This window comes from Capricornis sumatraensis, chromosome 17 (genome assembly GCF_032405125.1).
Source record: "Capricornis sumatraensis isolate serow.1 chromosome 17, serow.2, whole genome shotgun sequence".
In the NCBI taxonomy this organism is placed as follows: Eukaryota; Metazoa; Chordata; class Mammalia; order Artiodactyla; family Bovidae; genus Capricornis; species Capricornis sumatraensis.
Window position 1 is genome coordinate 47,388,488 of NC_091085.1, and position 21,471 is coordinate 47,409,958.

Genomic DNA, 21,471 nt, shown 5'->3' on the forward strand with positions numbered 1-21,471 from the left:
TCTGTGCTATATAGTAGGTTCTTGTAGGTTATCCCTTTTAAATAGTGTACGTAACCATCCCAAACTCCCTAACTATCTGTCCCCCCATTCTCCCCTCCCCGTCACACCCCCCAAACATAAGTTCATTCTTTAAGTCTGTGAGTTACAGCATTATTTATATAAATTGCCCCTCTGCTTCCTGCGAGAGCTATACAAAGTATATTATTGTTTCAGCAGAATGTTCTCTGTTTGAGGGCATTATCATACTTCAGCTTCCATAAATCAACTTTTATTACCGAGATCTATTAGTGTAGTTTGCAAATATTTGCTTATCTAAATATTAATATGTAACAGATTTGATAAAGTTATAAAATATTAGGTGATTTTATGCTATCACGAAAAATATAATATCAATATTTACCTCTACAAAATGATACAAAGTTTCTAGAAAGATCTCAACAGTTTCACAAAAATGATGACTTACCTTCCCATCGTTTGTCCTGATCCCGGGGATAGACAGTATAGTGGGTAGTAATTCGAGGTACAACAGAAGTTGAAGACCATCGTATAGCACACAGAGGTAGGTAATTTTTCTTAATTTTTATGGCATGAAAACACTGGTATACTGCACAAAAATTAGGAACAGTATTATTTTTTCAAACAGTTTTTCTCAGGAGTAGTTTGAAGAAAATCTTAAAGCACACACACACACACACACACACAATCTAGGATTGGGGATCTGATCTGCTTCCTGTTTGTTGCTGTTTAGTCACTAAGTCATGTCCAACTCTTTTGCGACACCACAGATTGTAACTTGCCAGGCTCCTCTGTCCATGGGATTTGTCATGCAAGAATACTGGAGTTTTCTGTTAATTAGCCCTAAAACCTTAAAGAATCACTCAACTGTTATAGGTTTCAGTTTCCTCATTCAAAAAAGTAAAGGGTTACCAGGTGATCACTAAGGTACCATCTTTTTTTTTTTTAAGTCTTGCCACACAGCTTACAAGGTCTTAGCTCCCTGACCACGGATTGAACCCAGGGCCATGGCAGTGAAAGTGTTGAGTCTTCACCACTGGATTGCCAGGAAACTCCCCCAGTAAGGTAACTTGTGAGTCCATGAGACGCCTTCTCTTTGGAAACCTGTTTATCTTATGGCCACATCAACATTGCATACATTCAGTCAGTGAACAGCTAAAGCTACACTGCAGAGCCCTTAGCTGGGAGAGAACTGAAGCGGACTGTCCTCTTTCCAAGGTAAACAATTCAGTTGGCTATTCCTCATAAAGCAATGTTCACAAACTAGAACATTTAAAAGCTTTTTAATAAGCTAATCTATTCAATTTACCTTATGTCAAGCTTCCCCTATAAACAGGATGACCATATAATTTACCACCTAAACCAGATACTTGGAGAGCACTACAGTGAAAGTGAAAGTCGCTTAGTCATGTCCGACTCTTTGCGACCCCACGGACTATACAGTCCATGGAATTCTCCAGGCCAGAATACTGGAGTGGGTAGCCTTTCCCTTCTCCAGGGGATCTTCCCAACCCAGGATCGAAGCCAGGTCTCCCACACTGTGGGCAGATTCTTTACCAGCTGAGCCACCAGGGAAGCCTTTCGTGGTCAGCGCCAAGGGAGGTGCTAATGGTTACACCGGGACCACGCAGGCAAACTGCGCTTCAGGGTTGGCTTCATTTTAAATTAAGGAGACCCACCTTCTAGCTGAGTTAATGTATATATTCTTTGAGTTAGCAAATAAGAATTTTATGGAAATAAACACAAGTGTGCCAAGATTTATCTGCAAGAATATTCATTAAACTTCCATTGTCCTTAAACCTGCACCTCTCTCTCCTCCGTGCCTTACCTGAAACCGAGCACAGCAGGCCTCACAAAAAGAGAGAACTAGTGAGGTGGGAAGTGCCTCAGTTCCCGGCAAGACATTCTAAAGTCATCTGTGTTGTGCTGGAGCTTTGTTCATTCACTCAGGTTACAATAAAGAGAGGTCTTTTCTCTTCATGCAGATGAATCCTTCCACCTGGATGATGACTCTTTTCCTTCCCATCTTCTTAGAGATATTCCTACTTTAAATATTAATACCCTCCTTTAATCCTGGATCTTCAATTTCTTATCCCCTTCTCTAGTACTCCTCTCCACAGTGATCCTTCCCTTAATAATAACAAAAATAAAAAGACAGAATCCTTCCTTGGGAATAGCCCTGAATGCTATCAAAACTTACATATGGAGCTATGGGAGTCTGTCATGGGAGGAGGAGTAAAATCATCAAAGGAGCGGAATAAAGAGTTCATAAAAAGGTAGACTACATATAAGGATTTGGTATATGATAAAGATGCTTTTTCAAATCAGGAAGAGATAGTTCTTCATTAAATGGTCAGATACTGGCAGAAAGTTAGCTCTTTCTTAATATCAAAATGAATTTCATTTGATCAATGATTTTAATAGAAAAAAGTGAAAGTATAAAGGATTACAGGGATAAATCCACAAATTATTTGAGTCTCTGCTTTTGAGTGTGGTCTGCACTTCAGGATCAGCTTCCAGTGAGTAGAGTGTGGCAAGGAAAAATACATACTTTACAGTGGAGAGCCATGACAGACACTTCGACCAAGTGACCAAGTTTACCACTACTGCAATAAGCTATATTAGCATCACATGATGTGATGTGACGGGAAAAGCTCCTCACCTCTGTGGCACACCTCCCCCAAGTCCACAGCCTTGATCTAATTGTGAGAAATCACCAGACAAACTCAGATCAAGGGGCGTCCAACAAAACGCCCGACCAGTGCACACTGAAGGTGTCAAGGTCATGAGACACAAGAAAAGACAGAGGATGTGCCACACTGAAGTAGACGTGACAGGAGAGGACGTGACAACTAAAGCAAGGTGGGGACCAAGCCTGGGTCCCGAACAGAAAAAGAATCTGGATAAAAGCCACAGTTTAGTTAATACTGTTGTATCAGTGTTAATTTCTTTGCATTTGATGATTATTTTACGGATGTGAAGTTAAGCTGGATGAAGGTTATAATATCGAGAACTCCTCGTGCTATCAGAAAAGATTTTTAAAAGAGTGTAAATGCTTGTGACCTTGGATCAGGCAATAGCTTCTTAGCTATGACACCGAAGAACAAGCAACAAAAGAGAAAACAGATAAAATGTACTTCATTGAAATTAAAATCTTTTGTTTTCAAAAGATACCATCAAGAAGGAGAACAGATAACTCACGGAAGGGGAGAAAATATGTGCAAATCATATCTCTGACGAGGGTCTTGTATCTAACATATACAAAGAACTCATTTCTAGTAAAAAAAAAAAAAGACAAATAACATGATTAAAAACATACAAAGAACCTGAATAGCTGCTTCTCCAAAGGAGATAAACAAATGCCCAATATGCACATGAAAAGATGCTCAATATCATTAACCATCAGAGAATAAGATACCACTTGACATCCACTGGATGGTTATAATCAATAAGATAGATAACAAGTGTGGGTGAGGATGTGGAGAAACTGGAACCCTCCCCTACACTGCTGGTGAGAATGTAGATGGCGCAGCCACTCTGGAAAACAGTCCGTCATTTCCTCAAAATGTTAAGCATAGTTTCCATGTAATTCACTCTTAGGTATATACTCAAGATCAAAGGAAACACGTCCATACAAAAACTTCTGCATGAATGTTCATAGGTACATTATTTACAGCAGCTCTAAAGTGGAAATGACCAAATGTCCATTAGTGAATGGACAAATAAAAAGTGATACTGAAATACTATTCAGCAATAGAAAGAAGTACACATGGCCAGACCTTGCAAACATTAAGTTAAAGTGACTAGAAGCCAGCCACAAAAAGACCACATTAGGGACTTCCCTGGTGGTCCACTGGCTAAGACTCCGTGCTCCCCTTGCAGCGGGTCCAGATTCAATTCCTGGTCAGGGAACTAGATCCCATAATGCTGCAACTAAGAGTTCACATTCCACAGTGAAAGCATTCACACGCTGCAGCTAAGGATCCTGCATGCCACAACTAAGACTCGGGGCAGTCAAATAAATCTGTATTCTTAAAAGACCACATATTATATGATTCTATGTATACAGAATATCCAGAATAGACTAATTTATAGAAATAGAAAATAAATTAGTTACCTAGGGCTGGAGAGTTGGGATTGATTTCTAATGGGTATGAGATTTCTTCCTGGGATGATGAAAATGTTCTAACACTGTGTGATGGAACTTTGCAGAACTTTGTGGACATACGAAAAACCACTGAATGGTATACTTCAGATGATGTAATGACATGGTATATAACTTACATCTCAATAAAACTGTTATTATGGGAAAGATATTATGGGATTATGGGAAAAACATTTATAATTTTTAGAAAGAAACTTGGATTTGGAAAAGTTTTTCTAACTATAGTTAAAAAACATCTCAAAAATCATAAAATCATTTAACTAAAATTTTAAACATCTATATGACCAAAAAATGACATAAATAGTGTCTTATTTGTATTCTCCAGGAGATAGCATACTCCTATTTATTTTCATTTTTGTGTGCTAAATCTCAGTGCTAGCCTATATATAGGTATAAATATTTGTTGAGTATCACTCCTTTTTATATTCCTTTTTTATCAGAGTACTTACTTATGACTGACTCATGCTATTATGAAACAGGTTAGTCCTGTTTTATTGTAATTCTCTGTGAAAAGGCAGGCTAGAGTCATAAATGAGAAGGATTAAAAGGCCAACAAGAGGGAAAGAAAAGCTAAGCCACAGGCTGGGAGGAAATATCTGCAGAAAACATAGCTGATAAAGGGCTGACATACAATATACACGAAAAACTCATTCATCAATAATTCAACAAGAAAATAAACAGCTCAATTTAAAAACAGGCAAAAAGATCTGGACAGACACCTGGCCAAAACAGTTATTCAGATGGAAAATAAGTGTAGGAAAAGACGCTAAACACCCCGTTTCATTAGGGAATTGCACATAGAAACAACTGCAAGCTGAAACACCTATTAGAATGGCCAAAACCCAGAACACGGAGAACACCACTGAGGAGGTGGAGCTGCAGAACTCATTCATTCCTTCTGGGAACGCAAAACGGTACAGACACTGTGGAAGACAGTTTGGCAGTTTCTTACAAAGCCAAAAATACTCTTTTCCCTCCTCCTTTAAACTCTTTTATTAAGTAAATACTTTATGATCCAATGTAAGTATTAAAATAACACAATGCTGAATAAAAGGGAAAGTGAAAATGCCCCTTCTCAAAATGTTTCCAGAATAAATGAATGCAGGACTTCCCTGGTGGTCCAGAGGTTAAGTATCTGCCTTGCAATGCAGGGATGTGGGTTCGATTCCTGGTTTGGGAACTAAGACCCCACATGCCGCAGAGCAACTAAGCCCATGCACACCTACTGAGCCCATGTACACACCTACTGAGCCCATGTGCTCTGAAGCCCGTGTGCCACAACTACTGGAGTCCATGCACCACAACTAGAGGGCCTACATGCCACAGCTGAGCCCGTGTGCCACAACTGGAGAGTCCACGCACCACAACCAAGGTCTTGCCTGCAGTAACTAAGACCCTGCTGCTGCTGCTGCTAAGTCGCTTCAGTCGTGTCCGACTGTGCGACCCCAGAGACGGCAGCCCACCAGGTTCCCCCGTCCCTGGGATTCTCCAGGCAAGAATACTGGAGCAGGTTGTCATTTCCTTCTCCAATGCATGAAAGTGAAAAGTGAAAGTGAAGTTGCTCAGTCGTATCCGACTCTTCGCGACCCCATGGACTGCAGCCCACCAGGCTCCTCCGTCCATGGGATTTTCCAGGCAAGAGTACTGGAGTGGGTTGCCATTGCCTTCTCTGAACTAAGACCCTACATAGCCAAATAAATAAATCTGAAAAGAAAGAAAAAATGAGGCCATGCTGCGGTCCCCCCACCAGCCCTTCCTCCACCTCTTGCCTCCTCTACACGACCCAGGCCCTCTGTCCCTGAGAGGAAGCCATGTTCGGTCTCCTTCGCAGGCCTGAGGTGCAGCCATGGCAGACAGTGGGGACACCCATGCGATGGGCAGTGGCAGTGCGGGCCAGGCCTCCACGGGAGCTGCGATGGCACAATGGGTGCTGTCGGGAGCGGTGGCCCCATCAGCCCGGCCTCAGTGCCTCTCGGGGACCTCACGCTCATCACACTCATCTTGGAGCAGTTCAAGAACCAGGGCCTGTTTGACAGCTTCTGCCAGGACTGCCTGGCCCAGATGGACATCAAGCCAGCTTACCAAAACTGGAGGCAGAAAGTGGATAATTTTGTTGTTAACACATCTGGATAAGTGGGAATGGAATCCTTCTATGAACAAAAACCAGCTGTAAAATGGTCTGAGGCAGAGTGTGGTTCAGTCAGGGATGTTGGAAGCTGGAGTGGACAGAATTCTTTCTGAGGTGGTGGATCCCAAACTAACCCATATCTTTTGGCCACAAACAGAATGAGCAATTAATGAATTCCTGGTGGCCCAGAAAAAAAGAAGTCGTGCCAGCGCTGCCCCCACCCCCACCCAATCTCCCTGAGCCTGGAAGCCAGGACCCTCCAGCTCCATCCCAGGCTTCCCTAGAACATGTCTCACACATTTTGGAAGCTCCTTTGAATTAATGGTGAAGAACTGGATTCAGTTACTTCATTCAACTTCAGAATGAAGACAAGCCAAGGTCCTCACTGACTTCAGCGTTCAACGCTGACTGTAGGGTGTTCAGACAGGAGAGGGAGCAAGCAGGGCTGTAGGAAAGTGACTGTGTGGGCCCCCGCATGGTGCTGCCATCTGGCCAGCCTGTCCTAGGGGATGACACCAGCAGACACTACAGCTATACTAAGAAACACATCACCTTGGGGGGTGTCCTGAAAGTAACCTTTGTTACTTAAGAGACTGGGTAAGCAGAAGCTACAATGAATGAACACAATGAGTCTCAAAGATGCAGTTTAAAAGAATGACAGTAAAGGCTGGCCAGGAGTAGGTATTTGACAATGCTTATTTGATACTGTTTCTCAAAGTTGCAAATCAGAGTGTACAAGCTATTAGCACCAGATAGCTGTAAGATTGTTGCCACCCTCTTTACACAACTCTGTAGCTTCTACTTCCTTTCCACTGCAAAAGGGGTCAAGACTTGGGACCCTCGAATGGATGAGGAAATGCAGAGTTGGGTGTAGGGAAAAACATTTGCAGACTCTCTGTCCAGGGCTTCTTCCTATCCTGCAAGGGCTAGGAAGTCTTGAGTGTGTTTATTTTATTCTCATGTTTGTGTTTTTTAGAAGGTGAATAAGTGGCTTAAGTTTTATAATTAAATCATTTGATACTCTGAAAAAAAAATGAATACAAGATAAATTATATACTCTTTAGAAGAGCATATAAGATCTCTTACTATCTGAACCCAGTTTATCTTTTGAAACTATTTCCCAGCATTAATCTATTAAACACATTTCCAAATATTGCATTTTTTCACACCACTGGGCCCTTTGCTTCCTATTTTGCTGTTTTTTTTAAAAAAAATTATTATGGTCAAATATACATAACATAGGAATTATTATCTTAACCATTCTTAAGTGGACAACTTGTTATTTTCTTTGTCTGGAATATTAAGAAAAAAAAATTTTTTTTTGGCTGGGCAGCAAGGCATGCAGGATCTAGATCCCAGACCAGAGATGGAACCTGTGCCCCTTGCAGTGGAAACGCAGAGCTTTAACCACTGAACTGTTGGGAAATCCCCTCTTTGCCTGGAGTTTTCCTTCACTTTTCTATACTGGTTAAACTTCCTTTGGAAATTGTGAAAACTCTTCTTGATAGTTCTAACCTCCTCCTTGCTCTTGTAACACATTGCACAGGATTGTCTTATCCTTCTCCTCTCAGCTCATGGGTTCCTCAAAGGCAGAGAGGGTCTGATTTATCCTGAAAACCTAGTGCCCGTTGCAGGGGCTGAGCAAAGAAAGTGCTCCATCAGCTCTTCCTACACTCCTCTGTATCTCTGATACTTGCTTCTGAAGCTAAACATACTCTTTCCATAGGATTCAGCAATTCCTATTGCATTTGGCATTCACCAAAATGAGTTGAAAATTAACATCCATATAAAAATCCACAAACAAGATGAACAAACTCTAGAGATCTACTGTACAACACTGTACCTATAGTCAATAACATACATTTAAAATTTTGTCCAAAGTGTGTATGCCATGTTCTTATCACAATAAAATATCCAGAATTTACTGGAAATAAAAGCAAAAATAAACAAATGGGATCTAATTAAAATTAAAAGCTTCTGCACAACAAAGGAAAATATACGCAAGGTGAAAAGACAGCCTTCTGAATGGGAGAAAATAATAGCAAATGAAGCAACTGACAAACAACTAATCTCAAAAATATACAAGCAACTTATGCAGCTCAATTCCAGAAAAATAAATGACCCAATCAAAAAATGGACCAAAGAACTAAATAGACATTTCTCCAAAGAAGACATACGGATGGCTAACAAACACATGAAAAGATGCTCAACATCACTCATTATCAGAGAAATGCAAATCAAAACCACAATGAGGTACCACTTCACACCAGTCAGAATGGCTACGATCCAAAAATCTGCAAGCAATAAATGCTGGAGAGGGTGTGGAGAAAAGGGAACCCTCCTACACTGTTGGTGGGAATGCAAACTAGTACAGCCACTATGGAGAACAGTGTGGAGATTCCTTAAAAAATTGCAAATAGAACTACCTTATGACCCAGCAATCCCACTGCTGGGCATACACACCGAGGAAACCAGAATTGAAAGAGACACATGTACCCCAATGTTCATCGCAGCACTGTTTATAATAGCCAGGACATGGAAACAACCTAGATGTCCATCAGCAGATGAATGGATAAGAAAGCTTTGGTACATGTACACAATGGAGTATTACTCAGCCGTTAAAAAGAATTCATTTGAATCAGTTCTGATGAGATGGATGAAACTGGAGCCGATTATACAGAGTGAAGTAAACCAGAAAGAAAAACACCAATACAGTATACTAACACATATATATGGAATTTAGAAAGATAGCAATGACGACCCTGTATGCAAGACAGGAAAAAAGACACAGCGGTGTATAACGGACTTTTGGACTCAGAGGGAGAGGGAGAGGGTGGGATGATTTGGGAGAATGGCATTCTATCACGTATACTATCATGTAAGAATTGAATCGCCAGTCTATGTCTGACGAAGGATACAGCATGCTTGGGGCTGGTGCATGGGGATGACCCACAGAGATGTTATGGGGAGGGAGGTGGGAGGGGGTTTCATGTTTGGGAACACATGTAAGAATTAAAGATTTTAAAATTAAATAAAAAAAATTAATTAAAAAAAAGTATATCCAGAATTTAAAAGATTCACCTGAATGTTATAAGCATTGCTATAAGCAACTTTATTCATAACTATCGAAACTTGGGAGATGTCCTTTAATAGGTGAGTGGATAAACAGACTGTGGTGCAGCCATACAATGGAATGTTAATCAGTGCTGAAAAGAAGTGAAGAAACACTGGAGGAAATGAAAATGCATACTGAAAATGCTACATCCTTTATGATTCCAACTCTATGACATTCTGGAAAAGGGACAGTAAAAGATCAGTGGGTCAGGCATTCAGAAAGAGGGAGGAAGGGATGAATATGTGGAAAAAAGGGGATCTGTGGGGCAGCAAGGCTATTCTGTATGACAATGTTATTAATGGAGGATATATGTTATTACACATTTGTCAAAGCCCACAGAATGTAGGACACACAGAGTGAACCTGATATAAACTCTGAACTTTAATGTATCAATACCGGCTCCCCAAGTGTGACCCATGTACCACACCAATGCAAGATGTTAGCAGGGAATGGGAGAAAGTTAGAAGGAAACTCTGTGTACTTTCTGCTTGATTGTTTTTTCAATCTAAAGCTGCTAAAAGAAATAACATTTATTAACTGAAGCAACAAACGAAAAAGACAACACAGAATAAGGCACCGGCTAAGTGAACAGACTTTGGAGTTTGTCTAGACTGTGTTTGAATTCAGCAAGTTATGAACTCTCCCCACTTCATCAGCTCTGAAGTTTATTGTCAACCTTTGTCTAGAAAACACTATTGTGCAGGACCCAGTACGTCTCACACAAAGCAAGTGACTAACACACATTTGTTAACCTGATAGGTACCTTCCTAATTACAATTAGGAAGTTATAGGACCTGAAACTAGCTGTCTCCTTCCTCCCGCCCTTCCTCCTCTCGCTTTCCTTCGTTTCTGATTAAAAGGAGATGCCAGCCTGGCAAAGGCAGATTATTTATATCCTTAAGCACTCAACTGCATAACTGACTTATTTTTATGCTTCTTTCCAATAAAATGAATTTTTTAAAAAGTAAAACCTAGCATCAGACAATCAATTAGATTATGATGAATGCAGGAGGGGAAGAGGTTTGAAGCACTGAACCCTAAAGCCTCTTAAACACTAGAAATCTGTTTTCTGAGAGTCACTCTTTTATTAAAAAAAAAAGTCAACATATTAATTTTCTCTACTTGCAAACAGCATATTAAAAAATGTAATATTGGGAATAACTTTTTAAAATCTACTTATCCCTTCACCTTTATTAAATCTTAAAAAAAAAACGGTAAATAAAGATATTATAGGAGAGCTCAGTTCCAGAGTTCAAATAGAGTATTATCATCATTTAAAAGAACACTTACTTATTTATTATAAAAAACAATTTTTTTGATGCATTGTAATTGAGCATACAGAAGCTATCATTTGATTTTGAAATCTGATGATTTGGTCCCAAGCAAAACTGTAATTTCATTGCTTATATAGCTAATAATTTTCTTAACAATATCTGGAACTAGGTAATCTAATTTCCTTCAGGGGGTTAAAGAAAGTCACAACCTTTACTCCTTTTCTGAATACAAAACTGACACTTAACTTTAGAGATTTAAACACTTAGACACCTTGGCTAAATTTTGGTAGAGAGGTGAGGTCAAAAAGTTTAGAGAACTCATGATATCACCATAGAAAATCACACTGATGACAATTCTGGGTTCATCTCTTCGATGTCTGTAGTCCTAACACCATGCCATGAAAACAGCAATGATTTAGCTGCTGCTGCTACTGCTAAGTCACTTCAGTCGTGTCCGACTCTCTGCGACCCCATAGACTGCAGCCCACCAGGCTCCTCTGTCCATGGGATTCTCCAGGCAAGAATACTGGAGTGGGTTGCCATTTCCTTCTCCAATGCATGCCCGCATGCTAAGTCGCTTCAGTCGTGTCCGACTCTGTGTGACGCTATGGACGGTACCCTGCGAGGCTCCTCTGACTACGGGATTCTCTAGGCAAGAATACTGGAGTGGGTTGCCCTTTCCTTCTCCAGCAATGATTTAGAGACCCAATAAAAACAGAAATAGTAATTTTGGTGGGATTCGGATAGCACCTGACCCAAGAATGATTTCAATTAAATTAAGAGGAGGGCAGATTGCATCCGATTACTCTGAAATTTTGAAAAACATAAAGCATATTGTGGACAAAAAATGTCACCTGCTAATTTCAGTAAACAAAAGATGTTGTGGTCATCAAGCAATCAGCAATAGCAGCTGCCTCCAACAGTACGACCCTGAGGGGATTCAGAATGGAGAAAAGCAAGGTGCTGGCCCTAGACAGTAAAGATGCTTGTCAAGGAATAACTGTAATGAGCCTAGACTCTGGCATCTTCCCATACAGAGAAAAGTGCTAAATTCATTAATTTGAGATGTCTAGTTCTCTCTAATTAGCAGTAACCTTTTGATGTTCCAGCTACCTGTTTTTTCTGTTTTTACTCCCCTGGCCCTAAACTCCTGTACATCCTGGCTATTCCCCTAACTCTCTGGAACAGTCCTTCAGAGCTATCTCAGAGGCGGTCTCCTGGGTTTAAGTCCTCAGCATTTCTGTTGATATCAGGCTTCCCTGGTGGTTCAGTGGTAAAGAATCTGACTGCCAATGCAGGAGACGTGGGTTCAGTCCCTGAGTCAGGAAGATACCCTGGAGAAGGAAATGGCAACCCACTCCAGTATTCTTTCCCGGGAAACCCCATGGACTGAGGAGCCTGGTGGGCTACAGCCCATGGAGTTGCAAAGAGTCAGACATGAGGGCTTGTGTCCCTTGGCTCAATCCCTCACTAGGGATCTGAGAATCTTTTATACAAAACAGATAAAATGGTTGGAGAATAAAAGAAAGGAAAGCTTCTAGGACTCCTTTTAAGACCAAAGCTTGTTGACTGGGTTCCAATGGGAACCAAAGTTAAAGGTATAAAAGTTGACAGAATTGAGATGAAAGTTTATAAAAACTGGTACATTTAAATAGGCTTTATATAAGATGTTTACATCTCTTTTGCTGAATTATATCGTGGGATAGACATGTTTCACTGGGCTTCCTCTTTTTGGTATTATAAGATAGGGTATATAAATCTGGCCCTCAGGAAATATTATTTAAACATAGGAAAGGAAACCAATAGGGTTACCTGAGCCAAGACAACATAAAGTAAAAACTGGGAACTAATATTCAGAGGCTAAAAAAAAAAATAATAGACATTTTGCTCTGGGTCTAACCTATGTACTCAGAAAGAGGGGCTTTGTAATGCCTTATGCAAGTTTTTGAAGGCATGACAAATTAAATTCTAAAGTTCTATAACCCGGGACTCTTTTTTGATTTTCAGTTTAGCTGGAAATCTCTGATACAAAAGCAAATCAAAGTAAGTATACTTGGACAAATCAATCTTTTAATATCAGGAGCTACTGTACCTTGCAAGTCTCTACAGATCAGAAATGTAAATACAGCTCCCAGAGAACTGAGACTGAGCCGAATTAGCTCAATCAAATAAAACCCGAAATGGAGGGGCGGGGGGATGGGAAAAAGTCCTTTTAAGACTCCAACTGTTGGAAAGGTCCCCTCACCCAAAATCTAATTCTTAGCCTCCTTAAGGGTTTATCAAGGACAAATATAAATCTGAAGGCCTTTCCACAAATAGTGAAGTATTAATCTGAGCCAACAAATTTATCTTATTCCAACTGTTACTTATACACTTGTGAGTTTATATGGTAATACCTGATTCATAACTAAGTTTTTAGAGTGAAGCTATGTGATCTCTAGTTTTGTCTGTTTATGTGTCTGGGTGCACATCACATGAGATATCTCTAACTCTGGAAAATATGAACAAAATTAAACTTATAAAAGAGCTCTATTTAATTGTCTTAAAGTAAGTGCTTACAAACTAAATATTTCTAAATATAAAAGAAACTTGTTGGAGGGAATTTGGGGCTCACATGGTCTAGAAAATATTCAATATTAAATTAATATCTGGTATTAAAGTTATCTTAAGCTCATTGGTTTAGTCAATACAGACATGTCTTACTTTTATTGTACCTAAGTTTACTGAAGGTCAGTAAGTTCATGTCATTTCTCTTATAGAGTTTGTCAATGTGAAAAAAAAAATTAACTTGATATGATTTTAAGTTAACCAATAAAGGTAAATGAGATAAGAATTTTCTGGTGAACTCTTTAGAAATTCTTTTGTTTGGGTGTTTCTCAGATTTTTGGTAATTTGAATTTTGGTAAGTTAAATGATGGGAAATCCTTGAATATCCAGGTCATTTCAAATAAGATAAAATACTGGAACATTAATTGCTAAACAGGTCTAAATTGATCTACTTTTGTTTCCTCATAAGAGGGAAACCAAAGATCTTTGGCTTTATTGGACATATCTTGTATCACATAGAATAAAGAAATTATGTTATGAGAAGATATATGTTTCTAGAAGTTATAGAATATCACAAATGGGAAATGCTGGTTTCACAAACAGTTCACAATCACTTGTTCCTTTTAGGTTTTGGCTAAAGATTAAGGTTTTTAAGGGTTAAAACTATAACATGTAATCAAAGCTACTAAAACTATCAAGGGAAGTAGTTCAGTGTATAGGCAAAGTAGGATGTATGTTTTCGGCAAAAGAAGATTGAAGAATAGAAATGAAGCTGTTGGAACTGTAAGGGTGCTTTTGTCCTACAGTCAGTTATTTCTGGATAAAAAAAATTAAGGAACAAACTAATAAGAATAGAGAAAGTTGTGGAAGGTCTATAGAAAAAAAGCCCTGTAAAAGGAGTTTTGAAAATGGTAAGGCTAGGATTAGATTAAATTTAGTAATGTAAATGGATTTTGTAATTAAAAGTAGGCTGGAGTAGGACTGGTCTTGGTTCCTCTCTCTGTTAAGAGAACAAAATTTTCCCTGCTTTTGATAACAGATTGAGTTTCTGTGCCTCTAAATGGTCTGTTTTTGCTTTTGAAATATTTTGTCACTTTGGTTAGGTGAATAAGTGTTGTTTCACAATGACCTATGATCCTACTTGACCAGTGTTTTGAAACCTTTTTGATATTTTTGACAAACTTCCCAAATAGCAAATTCTAACTAAAGTCCTTTTGACCTTCAATTAACTCTGGGATACTTCAAAGGAACCCTGATATCGCAAAGAGAGATATTAAACTAATCAGGTTTGTTTATTTATGTTAATGTACATGGGAAACATTGTCATATAAGTGGTGGTAAAGCCATTTAGGGTTAGATGTCATTAACACAGATATTCTAAAATTTATGAAGAACTCCCAGAAGTCTGGTATGTCCTGTTATCAATATAATGCTATCAATCATAATTCTAGTTATTATCTTAAAATGCTGTCTGTCACAGAAATATCCAAGTTTCTTGTCAATTGCATTGTAATCAGATCTTTAACCATGTCATTTTAAGTATTTTGTCATTTATAGATAATCATTGCTTCACTCTGATGCTTTTGTAAAATGAAGATCTTCAAGATTTATAAAAATGACTTTTTGGCAAATACAAATTCCTGGTAACTTTCAGATCATATCACTGAACTGAAAAACCTTTCCTCTTACACTCACCTACAACAAGTTGATAAAGTAGACCTTTGTAAATGAAGATGAAACATTATCTTTCTCTTTACGTGATCCCTCCAAAATCTGGCTTGTTCAGCTGGTTCTCCTGTGGATTGGATAGCTTATTTCAACCAGACTACAACTAGTTATACTGACCATTGTTTTAATCTGCCCTCTTGTTGGATTCAAATTATTTATGACTTGTCCCTCTCTCTGCTGGACTATGACCTTATTAATGTTATTAGCTGAATTACTTATATCCTTTCTATTTCATAAAATTTCCTTTGGCATCATCCAATGTTTAACCAGGCCTCCAACAAAATTAATGTCTTAAGACAATTTACATATAGATTAACTCTACGCAGAATAATTCTAACAGTGCAACCTCAGACATGGGAATAAACGACATGGGAAAACATCTCCTGGATCATAATAAACTAGTGAGACGGGCACTCCAAAGAACTTTAGATTATCAACAGGGCCTGATCCAAAAATAACACATTGGGTGGCCTATCAACATAATCTTTGCCTGATCTAGGAATGAACCTTCCTAGCACCAAGCGACAAAAACTGGTCATGAAATGACTCCCAAATGTTGGTCAAATTTATGACTTAGAGGAGGCACTGTGGACAAAGAATATCACCTGCTGTATCAGTAAACAAAGGATGTTGTGGCCATCAGGCTCTCAGCTACTGCAGCCGTCCCTGACTGTGTACTCTGAAGGGATTCAGGATGGAGAAAAGCAGGACACTGATAGATAAGATAGTGGAGATGCGTATCAAAGGAATGATTTCAATGAGCCCAAACTCTTACATCTTCCCATACATAGAAAAGCACTAAATTCATTAACTTGAGATATATTTTTTTAATTAGCAGTAATCTTTTGATGTTCCAACTACCTATTTTGTGTGTTTCAGCTTGTTTGTTTTTGCAAAAACTCCTATATATCCTGGCTTCTACCTTACCTCTTCAGAGCTGTCCCTCAGAGCTATCTTATGAGGCTGTCTCCTAAGCACTCCCTGTGCCTGCTGAGTAAAACACAATCCTCAACCTTTTAGGTTGTGCATTTTTTTCAGTCAACAGTATTTACACATTAGGTGTCATAAAACATGCACCATAACAGAAACTTTAAATTCCAATTATTTAATACATGGTAGACAAATTTGACAAAATTCTACTTTTTTGAAATTTACACAAGAATACCCGTGAATTTGCAATATGCACACTTGTTTATTCTAGAACCAAAATTTAAATAAACTACAGAAAAAATTAAGTCAGTTTTGAGAGATATCTTGGAGTAAACTTTTTTTTTTAACTGTTTTTAAGTAAAACAAACAAAAACCGTCCAACGACATCATTATACTTTTTTTCTAAGGTGAAAGGGTAGGTAATGAGGTATTTTACCAAATCATCATGATGGTTTTAGGGCAACCATAACACGATACGCTGTAGAGTTAATTTTAGACAACACAGAAAAATTCCCGGCTCCAGAGATAACCTGATGACTTGGGTACCATATAAAAGTCAACGTGACAGAACAGAGTTCAAATTCTTAAGAAAGGAGTAGGACGGCTGCAAGACGCAAGTCAGGAGAGGACCAAGGAGAAAATCTGTGTAACACCTAATTTACCCATTTTCCAACAAGGCTGTTGCAAGTCTAGGACAACATCTGGGCTTTGGGAGGAGGGTCAGCACCAGGGTTCGGGGAAGATTCCGCTCGGGAGCCGCGTTGACAAGTTTCCTCCGCCCGTGACCTCTGCCCCAGTTGTCAACTTTTTCAACAGGGACAAGCCCGGGGAGGAAACCAGGATCCACCTGGCGCTGATCGCGCGCCCTTGCCCGAGTGCTTCCCTACCGAGGCGAGCCCGGACTGCCCCGCGACCTTGCTCTGTCAACCCGCGCCCGCAGACCCCGCTCACCCGGGCAGGCCAATCTGGCCAGCAGCACCTGCATGTTCACAGCAGACAGACAGGACGCTGGCCGACGCCGGGGAGGAGGTTGGGCTTGGCTCGTATGGGCGCGGGACCTCTAAACCACTGGGGGCGCCATCGCCGGCCGAGACGCAAGCAGTCACCACCTGCCTGCTCCGCGGAACGCTCCAGCTTCACCACGCTCCCGCCTGTCTTGCTATGCGCGGGCGCCGCGAGTGACGCGACGCGACGCTCGCAGCGTTTCCGGGTCACGGACCGAAGGGGCACGGGAAGGGACTCAAAATCCCAGCGCCGCCCGCGGCTGCAGGCTGCACGGCCTCTCACCCGGCGTGCGCTGAGAGCGCCGGAATGGTTAGGGAGTCGGGGGCAGGGGGACCACAAATCCCAGGATGAATCGCGCGCAGAGCCCCAAGACGGTGAGGCGTAGCGGCGCGCACGGCACCTTGGGAGCTGTGGTCTTCTGTTCCGGCGTCTGGGAACCAGTTGGGAGGTTTTCCCCCGGAGCGGAGAGCAGCCTCAGGCGAACTCATTGGCATCTGATTGGCTGTCCCGAGAAAGTGACAAGGCTTCGCGGTCCCAGGCGGAGAGCCGAGAGGAGGCGGGCCCCCTGGGCTTTGGGCGCGAGCGGTTGAAAGACGGTTGGTATTGGTTCGGCCTCCCAAGTCCGGTCCAGTCGCCCAGCCGCGCTCCATGGCGAACCCTGAAGGGGTGCAGGTTTCCCCGCCGCCGCCGCCCCCTTCTTCTCCTTCTTCTCCAGACACGTCTTCAGCATCTTCCCCCGGCGCCCCAGGGGGTTTGGGCTGGCCTGTTCCGAGCAGGAGCAGCGGCCGACTGGTGGACCCGCTGGAAGAGGTGGAGCTGCAGATCGGAGACGTGAGTGCGGCCGGCGGGTCCGGGCCGTGTCCCGCACGTATTCAAGAGCCGCGTCGGGAGTCCAGGGCATCCCTCTCCCGCCGCGCCCGCGCCGGGTCTTTGTGCCTGGAGGTCTGGTTCCGCTCTCGCGGTGTAACCCGAAACGGCGCAGTTCACAAACCCACCGCCCTGCCTCGTCTGCGGGGCTGAGGGCCAGACAGGGATTCCTCTGCTGGGACTTGATCCGTCTCCCTCCCCCTCGCCCTGTTTAGTTGGCCGCCTGCCCAGAGCCTGCTGGGTAGGCGATTGTCCTTCTGAGCGGACCCAGTTAGGATGGGTTAGTCCCCGCCCCGTGGTCCAGATTGCTTCCCCTAACAGTACAAAGACCCGTCCCTCTGATGGCCGGAATTCCTGGTCTGGACGGCTTCTGTTGAGTCTCCAGTTTGTAGACGCGCGCGTACACTCACAGCCACCCAGCCACACAGTCGGGTTTCTCGATTTAAGGTCAAGTGAATGAAGTCTGTAGCGTGTCGTCTTAACCGGGAGATCCTCCTGTGCAGATTGCAAACCGCGGGGTGAACTCCGTTATTCTCTCATTCCTCAGCAAGTATTTGTTGTTTTAAAAAGATGGCTGAAATGCTGACACAGCTTCATCTTTGCTGAACCAGGCTGTTCCAAATGAGCGTGTAGAATGCAATGCTGATATGTTTGTTACCCAGGAACAGTGTTATTTTATACGGTGGGTGAAGAAAGCATTTGATCAAGAAATGAGTTTTCCACCAAGGTTGCCGTGTTTTCTGCATGGGTGTTGTTTTTGTTGGTGTCAATTGTGAGCTCAGAGTGTCTGTTCTTTGGTTCATACGGTTTCATGGTCTGCAGCGTTAAACAGATGAAAATAGCGGAGCAAGTCGGTCCCTCCCATCAGTAGGAGCTGTATCATAAGTCCTTCAAATATTTCTGGTACTTGGTGTCAACGGGCTCAAGTCGTCTTGTTGAGCTAAATGAGACTAGTATATTATCACCCGAAAAAGATGCTGACTGGTCATGTCTCATACATAATGTATATCTTTCTAGTAGACATATGTCCTCAAAGCTTACTTAATGTAGAAAATTTTTTTAGGTTCTACTAAAGAGCTGGCATGTCGTAGTTTGAAGATTTTTAACTTTTTAAAGAAAATAACTTGGGCATTCGATTCTAAGCTATTTTCAGCCAGGTTCATAAAATAGGGAGAGAATTTTAAAAATAAACATATTGTTTTACTTTTTTTTTTTTAATTTTCAGGCAGCATTTTCATTAACCAAACTTCTGGAAGCCACATCTGCAGTATCAGCTCAAGTGGAAGAGCTTGCCTTCAAATGTACAGAAAATGCACGTTTCCTTAAAACATGGCGGGACCTCTTGAAAGAAGGCTATGATTCCTTGAAGCCTGACGACTGATTTGACTGTAATAATGCATACCTCCTCATCTATGATGTTTGCACATGTACCATGGAGACTGGATGATCGCACGGTTCTGGATACTGAAGATGAAAATTTTCTTGGTTTTCTTCATTTTGTGAAAACAGAATGCTGATGTTATTTTTGAGGCTGATTCATATTTGTTTATCTTTAAACACTTTCTGTTCTCTGAACTTTCAAAGAATCTTTTATGAAAGTTAATCAGTAGGTAATAATGCCACAGTGTTGCCAGTAGCAAACTAGGTGGACCATTATGCTCTTCTGTTTGCAAGAAGATGGCAAGAAGAGCAGAATTTGAAATTGAGTTTTATTTATGGCCCAAAGAAAGTAAACTTTCATATTACCAATGTTAGATTTAGCTCCACTGGGCTAAGTTCCCTAGAACCAATGATTGTGTCTTAGTTACTTACATATTTCCAGCAACCTAAAACACTGTTACACAATAGTCACTAAATGTTTGTAAAATAAGAGTTGACAGCATAATTAAAAGCTGCTTTTTCTTTTAACTTTAGCATAAAGATGTTAATTGTTTCTTGAAAAAGTATTTGAGTCAGAACTTCACTGACTTTCAGGAAAGTGTTATCTTTCTTTTTTTTAACAGGAATTTGAACTTTGATAACAACTTTTACAAATACATGATAAATATTTTTCACCCCTCTGTGATGCTTTTCAAAACAACTTTTACTGAAGTGTGTCTTGAAAAAATACTTATTTTTTTCCCCTCTATTTCTGAGGTTAACTGCTTTTATGGATATTTCTTATATTCACTGTTTTATATGTTTAATTGTTCTCCTTAAAGTGCCTTATCAAAATTATGGCTTTGTAGTATTACTTTTGGAGCTTGGCAGGTAATAATTTTAAATTCTGAGTAATAATTCTAAACAAGTACTTTAAAAAAATGCATCAAATTTAAATGATGCAATTGTTTTCATATTATTTGATCTTCATGACAATGCTCTGTTTTACTTGTCTCATATGTTGTGCACACGTGCTCTCTTTTGGTGAGTTTGTGTCATATGTGTCGGTGATTAAGCCAACTAATTCTCTGTTGTGTGACTTCTGGACATACCTGATGCAGCGTCTTAATTCTTGTAGCTGTGGAGGTATGCACAGAACTACACTTCCAAGCCCCACAATGGGCCTGTGAAAGGGGACACATGGATGGGCAAAGGATAGTTTTATTTAGCATATTAAGTCACAGTTCTTGATTAATTTTTTATGTTAAAGACAACACTTGCGGTGTGTTGCTATACCAAAGAGATGCTTATTTTGATGTTAGAAAAATATTTTTCTTAGGTGTCGTGAAAATTGCAATTTTTAAAATCTATAAAAATAAGCTTGTTCAAAGCAAATGTTATTTTCATTTCTTCAGGTTCCTTATTTTAAAACTTTATTGAAATATTTCCAACCTAAGAGGAAAGGTGAATCACTTAAAGAACACCCATATATTTCCACCATGCAGATTTAATAAATGTTAGCGTTTGGTTATGTTTTCTTTAGATCTATGAATATATTAATATGTAAGTGTTAGATGCATTTGAAACTTATTTTATTACCTTTTGATTCCATCCCTTTCACCCCGGAGATAACCTCTGTCCTAGAGGGATTGCATATTCTAGTTTGTGTTTTTATGTTTTTAACACACACATGTGTTACCAAAACACTACAAAGTACTGTCTTGAAACTAATGTTATTGACTGTATGTCAAATAAAAAAATACTATTTTGTATGTGTAGTAACCAGCCTCCAGAGGGCCCCAATGGTCTTCTGATACTCATTTCTTATAGATAGTCCCCAACACTGAATAGTGCTGCCTCGTGTAAGTACAGGATATTGAGGAAATGTGGTGTGATTTCGCAGGCGATGCCTTTTGCCCATTTTTCTGGTTTGTCTTCCTTATGGATTTGTAGCTGTTACATATTTTCGATACTACATAATGCTCCGGTATGTATGTTTCAACTGTCTTGAAGTCTGTGGTGTATCCTTGTATGTGATTATAGAATCTTCCTAAATAAACACTTTTCATTTTAATGTAATCTCACCAGTCTTTCACAATAGTGTTTTCTGAGTCTTATCTAGCAAATGTCATAAAGATACTCTCCTGTACATCTTTCCAAAAGTTTTAAAAAAGTTTTTAGTGTGTTTAGTGTTTAGATGTTTAATCCACCTGAATTTCTTTTTGCTTGTGGTTTAGTTCTCGGATTTTGTTTTATTTATTTTTGTATGTGTATAGCTGTTCCTCCAAATACCATTTTTCAGATGCTATATGTCATTCCGTTACCATATAATGACTTG

At 40.3% G+C, this 21,471-nt stretch overlaps 2 protein-coding genes and 1 pseudogene across 2 annotated transcripts in view; 2 read left to right on the forward strand and 1 right to left on the reverse strand.

Annotated features, from left to right (window-relative positions):
* The window catches only part of ETFDH (electron transfer flavoprotein dehydrogenase), a 38,715-nt gene extending 21,683 nt beyond the window's left edge, over positions 1 to 17,032 (reverse strand). Inside the window, exons 1-2 of the mRNA XM_068989757.1 lie at positions 16,854 to 17,032; positions 464 to 604 (exon numbers count right to left, since the gene is read on the reverse strand). Coding sequence (XP_068845858.1) covers positions 464 to 604; positions 16,854 to 16,887 — 175 coding nt within the window. The 5' untranslated portion in view covers positions 16,888 to 17,032. The remainder of the gene's footprint in view (positions 1 to 463; positions 605 to 16,853) is intronic.
* Positions 6,027 to 6,630, forward strand: LOC138094018 (biorientation of chromosomes in cell division protein 1 pseudogene; annotated as a pseudogene).
* Positions 17,033 to 17,491: 459 nt separating the features above from the next.
* C17H4orf46 (chromosome 17 C4orf46 homolog) lies at positions 17,492 to 19,379 on the forward strand. The gene is made up of 2 exons (XM_068990310.1): positions 17,492 to 17,738; positions 19,000 to 19,379. Exons 1-2 carry the CDS (start codon positions 17,556 to 17,558, stop codon positions 19,153 to 19,155), a joined length of 339 nt encoding a protein of 112 aa, XP_068846411.1. The 5' UTR covers positions 17,492 to 17,555; the 3' UTR covers positions 19,156 to 19,379.
* Positions 19,380 to 21,471: the final 2,092 nt, after the last annotated feature.